The 22868-nt window shown below is 34.2% G+C and overlaps 1 protein-coding gene across 1 annotated transcript in view; it reads left to right on the top strand.

The window, feature by feature from the left end:
* Positions 1 to 22868, top strand: part of TAF2 (TATA-box binding protein associated factor 2) — an 83915-nt gene that overhangs the window by 41924 nt on the left and 19123 nt on the right. The window contains exons 19-23 of the mRNA XM_044914294.1: positions 275 to 385; positions 4305 to 4498; positions 5356 to 5495; positions 8229 to 8298; positions 15659 to 15768. Coding sequence (XP_044770229.1) covers positions 275 to 385; positions 4305 to 4498; positions 5356 to 5495; positions 8229 to 8298; positions 15659 to 15768 — 625 coding nt within the window. The remainder of the gene's footprint in view (positions 1 to 274; positions 386 to 4304; positions 4499 to 5355; positions 5496 to 8228; positions 8299 to 15658; positions 15769 to 22868) is intronic.

Raw genomic sequence — 22868 nt, 5'->3', positions numbered from 1 at the left:
CTATGACATATACTTTACTCCACCAAATGAAGACAAAGGCACACAGGCTACAGACTGCTCTCCCCTTGGTTTGCTACTCTGTTCTTCTGTTACAATGTTTCACATGTTCCCAGTGAGAAGGGGTGGGAATTAGAGGGGTTAAACTCCATCCGGATACCTAGGTCAGTCCCGGAGTACCCCTTTTCTGCATATACTAAAATGAATTACAGTAACGAAAGAAGTTATTATATGCTTAAAAAAGTTTTTTGGTTTTTTTTTTTTGGTTTTTTTGTAGACTATGCCAGTTGCAATGGCTTTATTGAGAGATGTTCACAACCTTTGTCCCAAAGAAGTCTTAACATTCATTTTAGACTTAATCAAGTACAATGACAACAGAAAAAATAAGGTAAGATACTTTAACGAATATTATAAAACTACCTAGTGATACTTTGTTTTTAAAGAGAAATATTTAGACTGTGAAATCATTGTTGAGTCCATGGTACTTGAAATTTCTAGAGATAGAAATATACAAATACGATTTATTATAAGAACCAGTGGAAGACAACCCAAGATTAGTTGTTTTTTGGTTTTTTTTAAATTGTGTTTTAAATGTTCCTTATACCTGTAGTAATGTGGAAATAGTAGTGCATCAGATTTTGAGGAGCCAACTAAAACTTGTTTTGGTGAAGTCTGACAGCCCAATTTTTATTTTTTCTTATTTTTTATTTTACTATGTGTTGCACAGAAAACAGTTCCCTCTCGGGATAATTTGTTCATTAGTAAATTTAACCTTTTTTGTTTTTTACTGTAATGTATGTTTATTAATTAGCAAATAGCTATTGAGTGCTATGCTTCAAAAATCATTTCATCTTGTTATTCTAACAATCAGCAAATATTTTTGAGAATATATGCTATGCTAGGCAGTATACTGTGTTAAACAGAAAGAAGAGTTGGTAGATGGCATCTAGAATTTCGTTTACTCATTAAACATCTATTGAACAACTGCTGTATATCACAGTTTGATTCTGGACCCTCACAGATTCAACCTAATGGGGAAATCAGACAAGTAAACAGTTAAACAATCTTCCGTAGTGGAAATATGTATAGAGTTTTCTAGGGGAATTCAGAGAAAGTAGTGCCTTCCAAAGGGTATAGAGAGAAAAACTCAGGGAAGTTTTGTGTACAAGTGGTGACTTTCAAACTGTGTCATAAAGATGAATAGGATTTTCCAAGTGTTACTCCAGGAAGAAGGAACAGGACATACAAAGACACATGTATCTCGTATGGCGGATAAGTCAAAACCATGAACAGTTAATGAAACATCACAACAGTAAAGAAAAAGTGACAAGTATGTTTATTAAAAAATGTTGATTAATAATGAAAATCAGGACAACCAGTTTTTCCTCGGGTCAGTAGAGTAACATTCAAATGATTTAAGCTAAAAAGAGTCCTTAAAAAATTAGTACTTTAAAAGTACATTGTAGTTGATAGACTTTTTCTTTCCGTTTTTGAATACTGTTAAAAATTTTTTTATAAGATTCTTTCCTTCTTAGTCTACTGGTTTGTTTTGACTTTCATTTATAGTATTCCTTTCTTCCTCTACACATGAATTTCTTTTATTTGAAGATAAAAGGTTAGGATTTCAGATGATATCAATCAAGATTATATTCAGATAGAATGGGGAAATACTTTGTAAAATTGTTTATGTCAGTTTTCTTCTTTTGGGGGGAGTGCTTTTATAATTTAAATCATGGGAGCCCCAGTATAGTACTTTTACTTTGCAAAGTGATCTCACCTACCTTAATTTTAATTTCTTTAAACCTTACTTATTCTGTAGTTGACAAATGAAAACAAAACACAGCGGTTGAGAGTCTAAAATGACACAGGAAGTATAATCTGGGAATTGTGCTGTGAGCTCTTGCCACCCATCTATGTGGTGATCTTTTTAGTACACCATGCTACTTTATATGATGCTATCATCCATATCATCATTTATGATTTTGTAAGGTGCATACTGACAGATTATTAAATTTTATACTTCATTATTTTTGCAGAACAACGTAAGACTCAATTTCTTGTAATTTTGAGAAGGCGGCTAATCAGGTGTTAGTGGCTATAAGATTAACATACTAATCTTGGAAGATATTAAGGATAGAATAAATACAAATAATAACAATAATAATAATAAAATAAGCTATTTTTTTGTGTGTTCCATGGCCTATACCAAAACATGCATAATCTAATATGATTCTCATCAGATGTGTGAGATAGATAGTGTTATCTCAGTTTCCCTATGAGGAGATAGAAGCTAATAAAGCTTTACCTTAGGGTAATAGGTCACATGTGGAAATGCCAAAAAGAAGTTGGGAATCAGTGCGAAATACTTAAAAAAATTTTTAACATCTCATTAATTGGGCAGCGCATGAAATTCGGTACTCTGGATAAGTTAGTTTTCAAGAAGTCTAAAATTTAATCCCCTTTAAGCCTAGTTATTAGCTATTTTATATGATAATTTTTTATGCATATATATGTATTTCTAATAAATCATATATGATTATGAAATTTCTGTTTTGTTAATGACAGTACACAGAACATGGGTTGAACTATTCCTGATTCCAAAGAATCACTGTTAAAAACATCAGCCAGCCTTTGCTGTAGTACACTGATATTGATACCTTCAGAGTTTTTTTTGTTTTGTTTTTTTGTAGGAATTTTCACTATACTGAATAGCCTCTACCTTACATGTGTTCTGCAAATTATTTCTTCTTTCTTGTCTCTTATAACCTTGAGGTGATCAGATAATCTAGCTTGTTCAGTTAGGATTATAGTAGCTGTGAGAATTGGATGTGGTCTGAGGGATAAATGTTAAATCTTTTGGTTTTCCTACTTCACCCACACCCCCATCTCATTTTTAATTTCTAAGTTCATTCTGTGATCTGAATACTTAGGTCAGAAATAGCGGTTAAGTAAATGGACTTTTGCTTTGTTGGCAAAGTAGAGGTAACAATGAAGCAATCAGAATATTTGAAGAAAACCTATAAACATAATTTGAATAATCTCTGAATGGAAAAGGTCTTTCTAAATTGGAAACCAGACTTAGAACCTGGAAAAGAAAAGGTTGATAAATGCTACAATGTTAAAACAAAATTAGCCTGACAAAAATCCATGATTGTTTTCTCTGGCTCCGGAGGGAAGGATTTAGTGACTAATTTTGCAATCATGAAAACAATTTGAAAACAAAACTTGGTCATAGTGAACGTATGTGGAGTATTTTTTCTTTGATTGTGTTTATTGTGTACCTTATTTTCTGCCCCGTATCTGAACTATAGGCATGTGTCAGGATTCTGTCGTTATAACTGTCAATGTGAGCTTCTGCCTCCACCGTGGAAGTCACAGGGGGCAGGTGCTTCCCCTCCATCCCCTGGCAGTTTGTGTTTCCATACCGTATTCCCAACACTGATGATCAAATGAATTGCTCCAAGTTCAAATTCCCAGGCTAGAGGATCTGATTTGCTGAGTGTAAATCAAGCCACCCTAGGTTGCCTTTCAATAAATTGCTTCTCTGGGAATTGACTGGGATGTGGATTTAGAAATTGTTTTGTATTGTTGTCTCCTCTCTTTTCTCTGCTTTTCTTGCTAGATCTCCGGTTTGTATGTTATGTCTTCTACACCAGCCCTCTAGTTTCCTTTTCTTTTTACTTTATGTCTTTCTTTTTGCTTAGAATTTCAGGAACTTTTTTCAATTTTATATTCCAATTTAATTTTGATTCTCAATCTCTGCATATTTTTTTCTTTTTAAAATAAGTTACACAATTGGGAGGCATACCTTTGGTTATTTCTCAGACTATGTTCATGATAGGTTTTGGATTTTCTTTCCCCTTACCAGTTTTCTTTTCCCTGCAAACTCTTTCCGACAGGTTGCTTTTTTCCTTTTGTTTGTTCTGGTCTTCCTTTTTTATGTTGATGGCTTCCTCAAATATCTGGGGATCCTTGGTTATAAATTTATATGTGAGTGTAGAGCTAAATAGCTGATTTCAAGCTCTGTGTTACCAGCAGGATTTGTGGCCTGTGGTCTTCCTTTGAGAGGAATCTAGGTAGGTTACTCTTACATGCTGTAAATACTAGTTGAGTAAACTAATGTATTACTAATTAGTAAGTCTCTCTCACTCTTTTTCCCAACGTATAACTACACAAAAGACATAGTTAAATAATCACCAGAGAACTTGCTTATGTTTTCAGATAATTAATGTTTTGAAGTTATAAATATTTTATTAATTTTTGAACAGAAGTGTGAATTTTGTTTCTTGTGATTATTTTTGGCTTAGTTTTCAGATAACTATTATCGTGCTGAAATGATTGATGCCCTTGCCAACTCTGTTACGCCTGCAGTCAGTGTGAATAATGAAGTTCGAACTTTGGACAACTTAAATCCAGATGTACGACTCATTCTTGAAGAAATCACCAGGTTTTTGAATATGGAAAAACTTCTTCCAAGTTATAGACACACCATCACTGTCAGGTATGATAAAAATTACTTGCTTTTATAATTATAAGAGAAATTATTCTAATTATAGGAAATATAGTAAAGTAAAAGAAGATTAAAATCTTATATCATTGTACCATCACAGATATATTTTTACTGTTTTGGAGAATGGCCTTCTAAATTTTTTCCTCTTGTAACTAAATACATTTTTAATTATGTGATATATATCATATACATAAATTTTTGTATTCTGCTTATATCATAAACGCTTTCTCATGTCATCAGAAGTTCTTCATAAACATTTTTGATGTCTGCAAAATGTTTTTATCCCATTAGATATAGTATAAACATCTCCGCATTAAGCTTCTTACTTAGATGACTTCACTTTTATCAACTTGTTTGTATATGGCTATCAAAAACTTCTATTTCTTTAGGAGTTTGCTAAAAAATAATTGATCAAGTGGTTCAAATATCACCAGTTCTCACTTTCCATGTACATTATTGACTAAATTATTGCAAAAAATTAATGGTCTTAATGTTACAAAATTAAAAGATGATTCAGATCACATCAGTTTTTCAGTTTGCTGTTACAGATTGATTCCTAATGCCTGGGAAACAAGTTTGATTCAAAATATTTTTATAGAAATATTTAATGTAGGGGCTCCTGGATGGCTCAGTCATTAAGCATCTGCCTTCGGCTCAGGTCATGATCCCAGGGTTCTGAGATCAAGCCCCACGTCGGGCTCCCGGCTCGGCAGGAAGCCTTCTTCTCCCTCACCCACTTCCCCTGCTTGTGTTCCTGCTTTCACTGTGTCTCTCTCTGTCAAATAAATAAAATCTTAAAAAAAAAAAAAAGAAAAGAAATATTTCACTGTAAATACTCTTTTTCCTAGTTGTTTGAGAGCCATACGAGTGCTTCAGAAGAATGGACATGTGCCAAGTGATCCAGCTCTTTTTAAATCTTATGCAGAGTATGGCCACTTTGTGGACATTAGGATAGCAGCTTTGGAAGCAGTTGTTGATTATACTAAAGGTAATGCTTTAGAAGCATATGCTCTTATCGTTTTAGAAGGAAATGTTTACTAAATATTTAAGGCCATCTCAGTTATTGGGGTTTCCTATTGCAAACAAAATAGAGATTTAAATTTTAAATTCTTCAGAAAGAATTTTGGTAAATGTAGAACTTGTATAAGAATAAGTGAGGGAAAAGAATAAAATTAGAAATAGGTATCTTTGGTCTTTCTAAGGAGTCAGTGTATTACTCCATAGCTTTAATTACATGTTATTAAAACTAGAAGAAGATTTTTGAGAAATTTCTAGCTGAGGACTCAAGAAAACATCTTGTACCTTTCAAAAATTTGTTTCTGAAAGTAAAGTGAGGTATACACACAGGAACCTCAGTAGGGGGGATTAGAAAAGGCTTCTTGAGGTTGAAAAAAGGTAAGACCAAAAAATGGCTAAGAAAATGTTACGTATTCAAAACATTTAAAGAAATACAGGGCAGAAAAATATAGAGATGAAAATATTAAAAATCAGTCAAGAAGAATAAAGCAGGTAGAAGAAAAACAAAAGAGTAAAATGAAACTTTTTAAGCTAGAGTCTGATAAAATTAAAAATTTTAAGGTTAAGGAACCCATTTATTATACAGGATAAAAGAATAATGTGGCCTGTGGCCTGTGACTTCTTCAGAATATGAAGAGTTCAAAAGACAGTGAAAAATGGCTAATGTAATGTTTAGGGAAAACTGCAATCCTACCTTCTCTTTTTTGCCAGGTTGTCACTCATGTAGCCTTAAAGATTTAGAAGTACATCTCCTATGTAACATTCTTTAAAACGGAATTCCCAAAGAATTTTCAGCTGACCTGGAAGTGAATCAAATAATAACTCAAGATTGATGAAAGTATGAAATGAAAGACCTAGTGATGAGTGACTGTGCCTGTAAAAAAAAAACAAAACAAAAAGCTAAGCTTAAATATTTGTTAATAACATGGTTATAAAATTTAATGCAAACTTCAAAAATAATTCTTCTTTTAAAAATTTATTTATTTGAGAGAGGGAGCATGCACATGCAGAGGTGGGGGGATGGGCAGAGGAAGAGAGCATCTTAAGCAGACTTCACCCTGAGCAGACTCCACACTGGGCAGGAACCCCATGCAGGCTCGTTCTCACGACCCTGAGACCGTGACCTGAGCCAAAACCAAGAGTCAGAGGTGTAACTGACTGCGCCACCCAGGTGCCTCTCAGAAATAATTCTTCATAATATACAGGGGTGCCTGAGTGGCTCAGTTGGTTGAGTGTGTGACTTCAGCTCAGGTCGTGATCACAGGGACCTGGGATCAAGGCCCAGATCGGGCTCCTCGCTCAGCAGGGAGCCTGCTTCCACTCTCCTTCTCCCTTTGTCCCTCCCCTGTTCATGCTCTGTCTCTCTCTCAAATAAGTAAAATCTTAAAAAAAATAATATGCAAATATAAGAAATAAATAATTTAATTTGCATAGAGAATTTCAGATTATTGTGCCAAAATATGGGAAGAGTGAAGAAGTTAGAGTATTTTATACTTCTGACTATGGAAATAGGAAGGAGTGAGGGAAGTTCTTTAATAGATACTGGTTAATTTTTACATATTAGAGGAAATTACTCAAATCTTTATCATTTTTTTAGTAAATTTCAATAGAAGTATGTGTGTGTATAGTCAGAAATTACAGAAGGTAAGAACAAAATAGTGTGTATATTATATATGTTGGGCTAAGTTTAGAAAGGATTGTCATTTGTTCTTTTTATTGAGGGTAACAATAATTCTTTCTCTTAAGAAATGGCGGTGAGAATAGTGATTTTTTTTTAATAGATTTTTTTGTCAAGTAAAAAAATGTAGTCTATCAGTCTCCTGTTTTGTTTTGACAGTTTACCAATTTGTGAAATCTAGATGTCCTGAGATTTACCAAATATGCCAGTATTCTCAACCTTCTTTCCCAAGATACATGAATGATGTTTACTGTCACATAAATACTAAGATTTCATGAATTAGTATTACCTGAAATGAAATAGAATGCTAATATTATGATTTCCAAAAGAATGCTAAGTTAATAAGTATAATTGAGAGGTGCTTCAGTATTATCCATAATTCTAGATTAGAAAGTGAAAAAATGGAAGATATCAGAAATAAAATTCTGATAATAAAGCTTTTCAAATCATAGAAGCATAACTTGTTGAGAAGGTGAATGGAAATTGCTAATGAGTGATTTTATCCAGATCATTTATATTTATAGCACTGTGTTATGTTATGTTGAAAAGTTAAGACTGTTCTTTAGTCTTAAAGTGAAAGAAACCACTTGGGTAAAAACATTATTTCGTATTGTATACTCTAATATAGTTGAGATACCAGTGGGTATCAGATTTTCCTATTAATTTGATTTAAGCATCTAGAACACAATTTTATTTAAATATATTTTGTCCATTTAGAGTTACTCATCTCTAATTTAGGGCTCTTAATAAATTATAATTTCCTTTATGTTCTATTTGTCATTGACTTGAGCATTACTGAAAAATAGGCACTTGGTCCTGTTTTATGTTTTGGGTATATACAGCACAATACCAGTGAAGTTTACAAAGTGGCCTAGTCCATAAAAAATGTAAGAAGTTGTCTACAGTCTTCAACTCTGATTTGAGATACAGCTAAGACATAGCCCTAAATATTAAGTGTAAATCTTTCCTTGTCACTCATTATTTCATCTGTTATAGTTAAAAACAAATACATTTCTTTATTTTCAGTGGACAGGAGTTATGAAGAACTGCAGTGGCTACTTAATATGATTCAGAATGACCCTGTACCCTATGTAAGGTTAGTTTTTGTGCTAAATTTTGATTTTGCAAGTCCTAAAGTAAACTGAATAAGTTGGGAAGATTATACATGGAACAAGTTTTTATTATTTTTAAAAATAGAGGAATATGTTATGCATTTATTAATGTCCTTTTTAAGGTGCTTTTTAAAAAATGGAGTATGCCTGGGTGGCTCAGTCGGTTAAGCGTCTGCCTTGGGCTCAGGTCATGATCTCAGTGTCCTGGGATGGAGCCAGCACATCAGGCTCCCTGCTCAGCAGGGAGTCTGCTTCTCCCTTTCCCTCTGCCCTGCCGCCCGGGTTCTGCATGTGTGCATGCGTGCATGCGCGCTCTCTGTCTCTCTCTCAAATAAATAAATTCTTTAAAAAAATTGCATATACCTTTGGAAAGACATTTTAAAAAATACATTGTTAATAAGCAAAGTTTATTCCCTGCAATTTTATGTACGACTTCTATTGTAATTTAAACAGTTTGTAGTGTACATGGGCCATCTCTTATATATCCAAATTTATAATATCTGTATTGATTGATTCAGTCTATTTTAAAAGTCATTGAGAGAAATGTCTTGGTGTATCCCATTTGTTCCTTTCTATCTCCTATAAAATCTCATTTTTAATCCATAGACTTAGGATTTAAAAAGTATAATGTAAGATTTAAAATTTAGAAAATAAGTGAAAATAGAAGAAAATCCCGGTCCTGACTTAGTAACAGTTTTCATTTTTGTATTTCTTCTAGTCTTCATTTCCTTCATTTCTGTTGCTTTCTTTTGCAAGGTAGGATGTTCATAGTGTATTTGAATAGGATTAAATATTTGACCTTTTCTGTCTTCCTTTCTTTGTATATATGAGACACTTAAATTTTTGTTCATTTGTTTTAAGATTATGACTTCATAAAATAAAATTTGAATTGTGGGAAGTAACTTATAGTTATGCCCACTAGAAACAAGAACATAAACCTAGGGACGTTAATTGTCTTACTCAACTTGACACATAAGTTGACAGATAGTTCTTTTCTTCTGAAAAGACATACAGGCAAACTGCTCTCTAACCTTACTGAAATGCATCTGGACATGAGGAGTCCACATAAGAGATTGAAGACATTGTCTTTGACCAACGGTAGTTGTTCAGATTGGTTGTAGCAGTGAGTTCTTGGTTAAGTGACCTTATTATTTCAGTGTTTTATGTCTATCTGTCTTTCAACTCTAACCATTTCAGTGTTTGTTTTTTCTTTTTAATCTTCATTTTTTTAAAGATTTTATTTAATTGAGAGAGAGCGAGAGAGAGAGCATGAGCAGGGTGAGGGGTAGAGGGAGAGGGGCAAGCAGACACCCTGCTGAGCAGGGAGCCCGATGTGGGGCTCGATCACAGGACCCTGAGATCATGACCTGCGCCGAAGGTAGACACTTACCTAAGATTGAGCCACGCAGGCACCCCCATTTCAGTGTTTTAAATGATGCCTGTTATATGCATATCTTTGTATAAAGTTTTGCTGTTATTATTTCATAAGTTCCTGATCTGTGATCTAGATTGTATTTTAAATAATTTTTCTTTGTGATTGATGTGTACTAAAGGTAGGGTTAACATGGACAAAAATCTCATAATCATCAGATAAAAGAGGATAGGCAGGAAACCACCTTCATCTCTTACCTGACAGAGTTCATGCATTTGGAAGTTTATAAGATCCTACTGATAGCAAGTAGGAACAGAAATTATAAATACAGTATAAACAAAGTGTATCATGTATTCATTTATATTTTCAGTTCACAAAATCAGAACTAATGTTAAGGCGTGTGTTTCTGAGATCACGGAACTGTGTTTTGAAGACCATTTTAGCAGATTGTAGTACTATATAATATTTGAAGTTTCTATATTTCTGAATTACATACTATACAGTCTAAATGATTTTTTTTGAAATTCTGTTGTGGAACTATTAATAACATTCAAATTTGAAGAGCACTGTTACTTATAATTGAACTGAAAATCTATTTAAAGATATAGTTCATGATTATATTTGACACTTTTCTTTTTTTTTTATGTGTGATAAATTTTACTGTTTTAATAATTTTTCTTATGAAGTGTCCCATTGCCTTTCTTACTTGCTGAGCTATCATCAGATTGCCATATGAATAATTTATTGATTTTTTTACCCTCTTTTTAAAAAATTTTTTTATTCTTATGTTAATCCCCATACATTACATCATTAGTTTTAGATGTAGTGTTCCATGATTCATTGTTTGTGCATAACACCCAGTGCTTCATGCAGAATGTGCCCTCCTCAATACCCATCACCAGGCTAACCCATCCTCCCACCCCCCTCCCCTCTAGAACCCTCAGTTTGTTTTTCAGATCCATCGTCTCTCATGGTTCATCTCCCCTCCGATTTCCCCCCTTCATTCTTCTCCTCCTGCTACCTCCTTCTTCTTTTTTTTTTTCCTTAACATATATTGCATTATTTGTTTCAGAGGTACAGATCTGAGATTCAACAGTCTTGCACAATTCACAGCGCTTACCAGAGCACATACCCTCCCCAGTGTCTATCACCCAGTCACCCCATCCCTCCCACCCGACACTTTTCTTCTTAATTGATGTGATTCGTTTATATCATCAGTAGGGAACGTCTTAGTCTGTACTTAATATCATCCAGCCCATAGGTCTGTTCATAGTTAAAAAATTCAGCATGTCTTTAAAAATCTTTAATGTTAATTGTCAAGAAGTGTTACCACATAACAGTTAATGTACGTACGTGCATATTTCTTAGTATCTTGGCACATTTGTCCATATTTTTGTGTTTCTTCTTTGCTTGAATAGGAGCTCTGTCCTTTTCTCTTTGTTCCCATCATTACTCTTTCTCCCTTTTTATTTTCTTTCTTCCTTTTAGGTATAATTGACATACAACATTATGTTAGTTTTAGGTATACAACACAATGATTCAATTTTAGCATATATTGAGAAATTGTCACCACAGTAAGTTCAGTTAACATCCTCTCCATACATAGTTATACACTTTTTTTCTTGTGATGAGAACTTTTAAGATCTACTCTCTTAATAACTATCAAAAATGCAGCACAGTATTATTAACTATTGTCACCATGTTGTACATCACATCCCTATGACTTATAATTATAGTTTTGTACTCTTTGACCTGCTTCATTCATTTTGCCCCCCTTTTCCCTGCAACCACCAATCTGTTCTATTACTTTTTCTTAAACTCATTAAGTAACTACAATACAGATCTGCCATATTCCACTTTATTGATTGGATAGAATTCGTAGTCTTTAAGATGCGTAAACATTGGTATATGTCTTAAAATCAGTGGCATTACTCTCTCCTACCCCAGACACAAGCATTTTATTTTTATGGCCCTTGGTTGATCTTTAAAGTCCTAATGATGAAATGGTCTTCAATAAGAACTAAATTTTTTTTTAAAGACTTATTTATTTATTTGAGAGAGAGAGACACAGAGAGAGAGAGTGAAGGGGAGGGGCAGAGGGAGAGAATCACCAAGCAGACTCCCTGCTGAGTGTGGAGACTGACGACTGATGTAGAGCTCGATGTCACGACCCATGAGATCATGACCTGAGCTGAAATCAAGAGTTGGACACTCAACCAACTGAGCCACCCAGGTGCCCCAATAAGACTTAAAATTTAAAAATATATGTGGATTTTCTTTTTCTTTCTTTCTTTTCTCTTTCTGTGTTTATTATTATATATATTAGAATTACTGATTTTGGTAGAGTTAGATAAAGCTCTGAAGAATTTTAGGGTGAAACCTTAAAGTCTGGAGGAAAAAAAACCCAAATTACCTGTAATTATTCCTTGATGGTTTAAAGCTAAACTTGAAAATTGTTTCTGCAAGGATGCTTCCTTGATTCCCTATACTGGATCATGTCCCTGAAGTCATAATTGCCCATAAAAATCCTACAGTTCTTCCTATACTTAAGTAAGGAAATACCTCCTATATATAAGTATTAATTTTATAGCTGGAACTATTTGATTATCTTTGTCTCCCCCGTGGGAATATAAGTTCCAAAAAGATAGGGACCATGTTTCCTTTTTGTCAATGTCTGGAATATAGCATAGTGCCTTATATATAGTTGGTTCAATACATGTGAAATGAGTGATAGGATGCAGTTTTTTCCTTTTTCCTCTAATCATATGTATGGCTTTTTTTCTAATCATATGTATGTTTAACTTCTTTCATATGTTAAAGAGAAATGATTTTATCTCTATGTTGACAACTGTATACAGAAAAAAGCTTTAAGGTGTTTATTTTGAAATGTTGGGGAAGTTCTCAGTCTTTCATGTTGGCTTGATGTTTTAAATATAGTAATAGGGTTGTCCGCTTTATTTGTGTAGTTTTCTCTCAATAGAAGATTTTCAGATTATAGATTGGTTCTTCATTAAGGTATCTTGAGAATTTAAACTAAATAAATGCACTTTAATTAACCTGTATAATCACCTGACCGATTACTAATGCTTTTTTTCATCAAGTTTGCTGTTCGTTTTACATGTCTGTTAAGATAAATAATCTAAAAAAAGGATGGGGCGCTGGGTGACTCCATTGGTTAAGCGACTGCCTTTGGCTCAGGTCATGATCCCAGAGTCCCATATCGGGCTCCGGCTCAACGGGGAGCCTGCTTCTCCCTCTGACCCTCTCCCCTCTCATGCTGTTTCTCTCTCTCTCAAATAAATGAATTTTAAAAAAAGGAAAAAAATCTAGGTGCATAGTTTTTAAATAAATAATTAAATCTAGGTGTTTTATTTTTGAACTAAAATGAAATTTACATTTTTGAAAATTATAGTTTCCTTTCAGTTGGCATAACTTTTTTCTTTTCCTTTTTTTCAAGATTTTATTTAAATTGAAGTTAGTTAACATATAGTGTAGTATTGGTTTCAGGGGTAGAATTTAGTGATTCATCACTGGGCATGACATTTTAAAATACTCATATAAATTTGGAAAAATGCAAAATTACATTAAGAAGAAAACTTAAATAGCCTATAATTATTTTAACCAGAAACACTTAACATTTTGGATTATTGCTTTCCAGTCATTTCTACCCCTGACTATACTTTTTATATTGATAGGAAGAACTATTAATTATATTCTTTAAAATGGATAGGATTGTTTTAGGGGCGCCTGGGTGGCTCAGTCGTTAAGCATCTGCCTTCGGCTTGGGTCATGATCCCAGGGTCCTGGGATCGAGCGCCACATTGGGCTCTCTGCTCAGCGGGAAGCCTGCTTCTCCCTCTCCCACTCCCCCTGCTTATGTTCCTCTCTCGCTGTGTCTCTCTCTGTCAGATAAATAAATAAAATCTTAAAAAAATAAAATAAATAAAATAAAATGGATAGGGTTGTTTTAAAGATGACATGGAATTATATTTTGGTTTTGGAATGAAGCATACATATGATCACAGTGTATCCGTCCCTCAAGAGACACACATACATCCTGTGCTTTTTCTCATGACAGATTTTGAGCATGTTTTTGGTTTTGATTTGAGTTTCTTATTGATAAGTGATGGACAGTAGATTGGACTTGCCCACTAAGAAAATTCTCAACTGTTTAGGGAAATAATGTGATGCAGCAGCAAACATATAAACCTATGACTTTCTCAGGATTTGCTTTAGGTCTGTTCCAGTTGTCTGAAGCATATGCTTATTCTGAATTTTTATGTTTAATCTTTGTAAAATTAAGCATGAGATTCTCATTGTTTTCCCTTAAACTTCATCTCCTCCGAGTATCACTTTGGGTGTTTAGTCATTTATAAGTATTTCTTTGTAAAATCCTTTCTTCTATCATCTAAACTTTAGAGAAAAACAAAACTTTTGAAGCAATGTTTAATTTGATAGTAGTAATACATGTACTGATCACTATTGCTCTTTCAGTGATCATTTCAAAGATATCCTCAGTTTCACTCTTTACAATTCATTGGCACACCTACCACTTTGGTATTTGGGGTAACTGGGAAAGCAGCCGAATAGAAACTTAAGTTTTCTAATTAATGCAGACTTAAAGTATAACAACAGTAACCTGCTCTAAAGAACAAACTTGTCCATATTTTTAAAGATTGTTTACGTGTAATAATGATCTGTTCTTACAGATAGATTTTGAGGTCCTTAAGGACAGGAATTGTGTTTATTTATAAAGTTATGAAAATATGCATATGAAATATCCATGAAGATACGTAACCCCTTTCATAATCCCTATGTGTAAATTGCATCTGTAACTCCATTTCACTTTTTGTTCTCATAGCTTTTCAGTAGTCTTTTATACAGTCTTAAAATATCAAAGCACAAGAGGATATTAAAGTGAGAGCACATCTTTCAGTTTTACAGACATAAAATTGAAGCCAAAAGGGGTTAAGTATCTTAATCTGCAACCTAGTAGTTCCACTTTCTTCCCATGTCTTTTTCAAGTATAAATCCAGTCTGATGCCTTACCACCAACAATTAAATATAAAAACTGCCTTGGGTTCACCTTTCAGGTTTTGCTAATCTCATTTGTAATTACAACCTAAGTTTCTCCTCCAGTTGTATCCAAGCATTCCATTACTGTGTGGTCTTGAATCTCTTAGGCCTGGGCCTGGCTCTTATCCCTGCACTCAATGTTAGACTACTGCCATAGCTTCCTTGCTTTTCCTTTTCTTTTTCTATCCTCTTTCTCTTGGCGTTTCCTACTCATAGTGTTGGACATTTTCGTTTTCAGATTTTGTTTTGGTCACACTGCCCTATTTTTAGAAGACTCTAGAAGTGTTCAGCTGGCCTCTCACAGGGGATAACTCCCAGTAGCGGACTTTAACTGTTACTCAACACGAGGATACTTTGACTAATTAACTCCTCTAAACTTCAGCTCATTTTGAGGAAACCTTTTTTTTTTGGTCTCCGTATTTTAAAAGCTTCTGCACATTTCCATGCTTTACAAAGATACTATAATAATGAAGTTTATATTCATTTTATTATCTCAGGGTAGACTTGTTCTTCATCCATATGTAATTTTTTTTTTTTGCCCCATTTTAAGATTTTTGTATTCACTGACCAGTCTTTCTTTAAAAATTTTTCTAAGGAGAATAAAATGTTCATTTGAGAAATGGAATGAGAAAGGTTGGTTAGGAATACATGAAGTCAGGTTTTAAAGGACTTCCTTATACACTAAGGTAATTTTAGAAAAGAACAAACCCACCAGAACCTTTCTAGTGAAAAAACAATAGTAAATATTTAGGATGTGTAAAATAATGTCTTTTGAAGTTAAACTTAAACACAAAAATAAATCTAAGAAGAGATGATAAAATAGGAAGGAGATACTATAGATAATTTTCAAATGTTTTTACTTCATGGTCAGCGGAAGTTTTTTCTTTATCTTTCAGACATAAGATTCTAAACATGTTGACGAAGAACCCACCATTTACTAAGAACATGGAGTCTCCGTTATGCAATGAAGCCTTGGTAGATCAACTTTGGAAACTTATGAATTCTGGTAAGAATTTAAAAAAAAATTTATTATTGGAGTATTTTCATTTTGCAGCAAGTTTTCAGTACTTAAAGAACTATGGTTAATATTTTATCTTTTTTTTTTTTTTTAAAGAAGGATACTTATCACATCTGCCTTCACAGTGGTGAGTGTGGTGACATTGACTAAGGATATATTCACTCACTTTGCGTCACAAGGTGGTTGAGGAAACAAAAATACTAATTTATGTGGAAGTATCCCACATGTCTAAAGAGCTATAAATATAGAGCTGCAAACTATTGTTATTTTTATTTCAGAAGATTATAAGGAGTTGAAAAATATGTCTTCTCACCTGTTTTCCCTTGCTGCCTAGTGGCCTTTCCCAGGGGTAGCCAGTTTCCTGTGGATCCTTTCAGGAGCGGTGTATGTTGTGACTGTTCTGCACAGTGGATACCATGGTATCTCATTCACAGTTTGAATTCACTGTATTTGGATGAGGTCAAGAGGCAGGATAGCCCAGTGCTCCTTTGTATAGGCTCCAGAACCAGGTGGATGAGGGTCAGGTCCCAGCTGAATAATTTATGAGGTGTGACTTCTCTAAGCCTGTGTATCTCCTGATGATACCTGCCTCTGCAAACTGAAAATTCAGTGAGTTACTATCTGTAAAGCACAGTATCTAGTTCATATGAAGTGCCCAAAATATTAAACTAACAGAGTAATGATATCGTTTTGCTTCTCATGTGCTTGAGCTATTTGTAGTTCCTTTTTGGTAGGTCATTCATATTCTTTGCCATTTTTATTTAATTGAATTTTTGGTCTTTTCCAGTTGACTTGTAAATGTTTAAAGAAAATTTGCCTTATGTATCTGATGTGTTGAAATTATAATATTGGTTTGGGTTTAAAATTCAATTAAAAGGTAAATTTATTTTACTTAAAGATACACTGTGCTGGGTAGATGGTGAGAGAGCAGTTGCTATTCATTCCAATATGTATGTTACTTTATCTGCTGTCTAGAATATTAGAAAATAACTTGTTTATTTAGACAATAACTAAATATTTGTTTATGTGTTTGTTTCATTGGTGGCCACTTCACTAAATCATAACTAAATACCAAGTTCTGATTCTTTTTAAAAAAATTTTTTTAAATTATTTTATTTACTAGCATTGTGATGTTAAGTAATTGTATAACTCTGTCCCTCAGTTTCATAATCATAGTGCAACACACCAAGTAAAAGCACCATAGCAGGTATCAAATTGAAATACAGTAGTATGGCTCTTGCCCTTAAAGTATTCAGAAAACACAGAAACCGGTTTCTACTGATAAAGCTAAATTATTTTTCTAATGGTTTCCCTAATCCCTAGAAGAATGATTGCTGCTGTTTACATAATGTTTTATATTTTGCTACTTGTGGTACCTTGAAGGATGTTATGATTACTGTCATTTAGATCCGGGGGATGAATACGCAAGTTCAGGAACTTGTAAAGGATCATTTAATAGTTAATATGTGGCACAAACTGTGTTGAATATATTCTTAACAAGAATGCATGATTCCATGACTGGGATGGATTATAACTTCGAGGAAAGCATAATGAATTACAAAAAATCTCTTATCACCTTCTAGGGAAGATTTCTTGAACAAAATAAATATGTGTTTAAGATTAATGGAACAATTTCTATAAGACATTTGAAACCCATTGGAAAGTTGTGGTTATATAAATTCAAGCTCTGATTGATGTTTTAGTATTTAATTTTGATAGTGTTCAGTATAAAGTACAGTTGTTGCTTTGATTTGGAATTCCCTGTGGCAGTTCTCTAAACAAAACAGATCTGTAGTTGTAAACAATTTATTGCTCAGCTCTTCAGAGTTATAAATAAATGGGAGGAATATGAACAGTGGGAATGGCATGAATAGTTGGGAATAGTTTTTTGTTTTGTTTTGTTTTTAATGTTTTCAGAGGACATTGGACATTAAGGGAAATTGGTTAGAGGATTGCTCATTTCTCTTCCACTCCTGAACTTTTGGGATACATGAATGAATCTGATTTAAGAAATACCTTTTTTTTTTGTTTAAAATTTTTTTTTTTTTTTTTAGGTTTTATTTTTAAGTAATCTCTAAACCCAGTGTAAGGCTCGAACTTACAACCCCAAGATCAAGAGTCATATGCTCCACCAGCTGAGTCAGCCAGGCTCCCCGTAATTTTTAAAGTTTCTTTTTATAAAATGGTAATGTCAATATAATCGTGTTACAGAGTTTTATCTGAACCAAAATAGAAAATATTATATAATTTTATTACATTCCCCACTATTAACATTTAAGTATATTTGGCCTTTGGGGGAAAGAATTGTATGTACATAGTTGTAGTTGAAATGAAGGTATTAAAACAGCATTTTATCATGATAATTTTTTCACATTACTATATATCTTCTTGTGATTGTTTTTAAGGAAAAAAAAAAAAAATGGTAATGAGAATTCGCTTATAACAAAAGGAACTAGAATATCATCTAAGTCCCTAAATCCTACTGAACTCTGTCTGCCCCTCACTCCCTATTGGGACTCCTTGGTCATCTGGTCATTTGAGATAAACATTGTCTTTTTTTTTTTTTTTTTTTTAAGATTATTTATTTATTTATTTATTTGACAGAGAGAGAGAGAGAGCACAAGCAAGTGGAGTAGCAGGTAGAGGGAGAGGGAGAAGCAGGCTCCCTGCTGAGCAAGGAGCCCGATGCAGGGCTTGATCCCAGGACCCTGAGATCATGACCTGAGCCGAAGGCAGTTGCTTAACCAACAGAGCCACCCAGGCGCCTCTGAGATAAACATTATCTTGATTTACATATGGAGAATAAACTGTGGACAATAGGGATTTAATTATATTCATTTATTTCTGGTCTATTTCCAAGTGGATTTGAGATGTGTTGACTTTGCATAGTTACAAAGTTTGTTGAACCCATTTGAAATAGTATAGAGAGACAGTATCATAGCAGTTAAGGAAAGATCATTTCAGAAGGTGGTCATCAGGTGCTTTTGAAGAATCAAAGTTTGCTTAGCTGGTTTTAGAAACTTCTCAATAAGAGAGTAATTGTGGTAGGATACATAACATTAGGATTTCAAAAATTGAAATTAATTTGAGAGTAAGACCAATGAACTAATTATATGAAATTATATTCATGTTCTTTTGAAATTCATATATCATTAATGAATATTAATAATACTCTTTTTAGAAATATACTAGGGGTATATAGAGCTGAGAGGTAAAGAAACTAGGGGCTCTTGGAAACTGAGTCATCCTAATGGCTATATACCAGAAGGAGGGTTCCCAGACTTCTACCGTTGAGATCCTAGGACTGCCTGGTCTCTGCTCTCTGCCTGGTGTGTGGTAGCTCCGCTCACCTTTTAAGTTCTGGGTTGCTACTCTGCTATCATCCCAGCTGTTTTTGTTTTGAAAACACACATATACACAGCTATATATGTATGTACATATACATACAGATATTAGATATCTTACCCCATTCCTTAATTTTCCCACATAACTTTTACTCCCCAACATTTTGTTTTTAAAATTTTCAAAGTTTAGAAAAATTTTTAGGGGCGCCTGGGTGGCTCAGTCGTTAAGCGTCTGCCTTCAGCTCAGGTCATGATCCCAGGGTCCTGGGATCGAGCCCCGCATCAGGCTCCCTGCTCAGCGGGAAGCCTGCTTCTACCTCTCCCACTCCTCCTGCTTGTGTTCCCTCTCTCGCTGTGTCTCTCTCTGTCAAATAAATAAATAAAATCTTTAAAAAAAAAAAAGAAAAAAAAAATTTTTAGAACAGTACAGTGAATGACCATGTATTTTCATCTTGGTTCACTAGTTGTTAACTTTTTACCATATGTACTTTCTTTCTTTTCCCTCTCTTTCTTTGTGTATACATACCTCTTTTTTTTTCCTGAATTGTTTGAAAGTAAATTGCACCATGGTACTTTTCCCAAAATACTTTATTCCTAAGAATAAGGACATCCTCCTACATATCCTCAATATCGTTAACATGCCCTACTCCAGTATATATCTCATAATCATATTTCCTCAGTTGTCCGCCAAAATGTTGTTGTAGTTCCCATATAGCCTTTAAAGAATAATGCTTCTCAGAAAGAATAAACATTTTTAAAGAGAAACTGCTTTCACATCATTTGGTCTTTGTCCCTAGGTGTGTAAGAATCTTAAATAAATAGGTTTATTTTTAATCACATTGTTCATGGTCAGTTCTTTTTAAAGCTTCAAGTATTCATTTATTCACCATTTATTTCTTGAGCACCTCCAATATACCACTATACTATGTTTTGTGTATATAAGAATTTAATACAAATAGATAGTTGCTGAAATAAATAAAAGAGCACAGTACTCTAGAAACCTGAAGAATAGAACCACGAACCCTGCCTGGAGTGGCAGAATGTTTGTGCTGTGGTGACATTTGAGCTAGCTCTTAAGGAATGGAAGAGTTTGCTCAGGAGAAAGACATTTTAGGTAAGCGAATTATATGAAAAAGCCTCAAGTTTTGAAAGGGTGTTTGACAAATAGTGTTATCTGGAAAAATAGATCAGGAGTTTGCATTTTATCCTGTATACAATGAGGAACGAACGGGTGGAGTTACGACCTGGCTCTCTTCTATTAGCTGTATATATATTTTTTCCACACTGAAAGAAATGATTTTCCTTTCCCAAAGAAAAATATTTAAAAATTCAGAACATATGAGAATCCTACCTTTTATAGCTTTATGTAAGATACTGGATTATAGACCAACATGACAATAATTTTAAAAAATACATTTAAAAATTAAGAACTTAGGACTTGGAGTTTATTATTGGTGCTTTGCATTTTATTTAAAACGTAAGTACTTTCTCAAGTCTTACCTGATTAACAGTGTTTTTTCATTTCTCAAGATAGAGGCCTGCATTGAAGAGATTGTATATCATTATGAAAGAAATCTTAGCCATTACTCCCAAGTTGCTCTTCAGTGTTTGGCAATTACTATAAGGATGACAGGAAAACATTTATGGAATTGCTCAGGACATTAATGGCTGTTTACATCATACTTTTTAGTATTTGGAAGCGTACAACTATACTCTAGGGGTTAGAATGAAAGAAAACTAATTCAGCTTGATGGAATTTGTCACATTTCAGAGTAAGAAAATAGACAACTTTGATATTAACATCAGAAGATTTCAAAGTTCTGGCCTTCTGGTTTACTCCCCCCGAACGCTCCTTTTTAGGAAGAAAAATGGTCAAGAAAACGAAAACATATTAATACATTTTTTTGTAGGAAATTACATACATATATACACACATGGATATGAGTGAAATGTTTGTACTTAGTGTAATACGCATGGAGAGATCAGGACAGAACTGCCCTATGGCAGTTCTTATTTGCCTGACTCAACTCTGTTCAGATTTCCAAGCTTCTTTCATCAATAAGAAATGCTGGGTTTGTTGAAAAATGTCCTGGAAACAGTGGTTTTCAAAGGGACCTCTCTTCTTAGCAGTTTTTTGGCTTGATCAGCTTTAGTAGCAATTACTTCAAAAAATGAAGAGATCTTTTTAGTATCAAATTTGCTATTTGGGGGGTTTGTCTTTAGATACTTTGTGATTTGAGTAGAGAACATCAGAACTGGGTTTCCTACTTTCTTCATGAATGTTGCTCTTCTGTTCCAAGTAAGCAAGGTGGGTCCCAAAGTATAACTGCTAGTGAGACAGGATGGACAGCACTTGACCTGAGAGGAGTGAATAAGGTCTGTTTTATTTTTCATATATTATGAGCATTCCTTGCCACTTAGGTGATTGGGGCCACTTAAGCTAGAAGAGGGTCTTCAAAATGCTGTAACTGAGGGTAGAAATCAGGAGCTGTTTCAGGGCCTCTCATTAATGGAATTGATTGATTTGAAATAATAGAATTTTTGACCTGAGGGGATCTTAAGCATCATCTCAGATCCGTGTTCTCATTTTAGGGCCCAGGCACCTGACTTGCCCAAAATCACAGAGCTAACTGGTAATTTAGCAGAAGTATTTTCCCCACTATGCCATTCAACTTAATTGCACTGTCAATAATGACAACCGTTTTAAGATTTTGTTCCATGATTTTGAAATGTAGTGGGGCTTCGATTTTTTTTTTCTTTTGTAATTTTGTAGGAAATACTGCTCTTCATTTTTTAGCTCCATCTTAAATCAACCGTACATTTCTTTGAGGGAAGACATACTATCAATAATTTCCCTCAGGAACAAAATAGTATTCATTCCTCCATCCAAATTGAAGATCTACCAAAATCTTCAAAAAACAAAACAAACCATGGGGCACCTGGGTGACTCAGTTGGTTAAGCGTCTGCCTTCAGCTCAGGTCATGATCTCAGGGTCCTGGGATCAAGCCCTGCATTGGGCTCCCTGCTCAGCAGAGAATCTCCCTTTCCCTCTGCCCCTCCCCTCAGTCTTGCGCCCATGCACGTGCTCTCCCTCCCTCCCTCTCTCTCTGAAATAGATTAAACTTAAAAAAACAAAACCAAAAAGCCCACATAGAAATAAAAAGTATCAAAATTCTTATTTTAGGGGTTCAGTGCATTTAGCAGCCTTCACTGTGCTGCCTAATCATTTTTAAGCTGACTTTTAAAAAAAACAACACCCTAGTTCATCAAAATGTACATTTTCCATTTACTAATAATTTTTTTTAAAACTTTGAGGAATTCACACTCAATTACCTGACTGGTTTCGATGTCATCTACAGCATAGTTCAGGATGGTTATTTGCTGCAGACGTAATTAGGTGATACTGATCTTCAAGGCTAAGTTTTCTTCCAGTGTAAATGTACCTTAAACTGTTCCAGTTTTCTTTACTGATAAAATGCCTAAGGTTCACTTCTTTTCTTGCGATGCCCATGAGTAGATCATGCTAACTGCTCTGGCAGGCTTCCTTCCCTTCCCTCAGAGGTTTGAGCCCATCCAGCCTTTGTAATAAAAGGCTCAGGAATCTGATACCTGTCCTTTGTGGAACCTACATGTGTAAAATGCTTTGAGGAGGAGAATAATGGATGCCTACAAAAAATTAAGCAATGTTAGACCATTAAAATGTCCAGACCTGCATATTCCAGAGAAGGAAATGGATTTCCAGC

This window comes from Neomonachus schauinslandi, chromosome 4, assembly GCF_002201575.2.
Source record: "Neomonachus schauinslandi chromosome 4, ASM220157v2, whole genome shotgun sequence".
NCBI classification, from domain to species: domain Eukaryota; kingdom Metazoa; phylum Chordata; class Mammalia; order Carnivora; family Phocidae; genus Neomonachus; species Neomonachus schauinslandi.
Note: the sequence above shows the minus strand (reverse complement) of the source record. Positions and strands in the feature narration are given on the sequence as shown.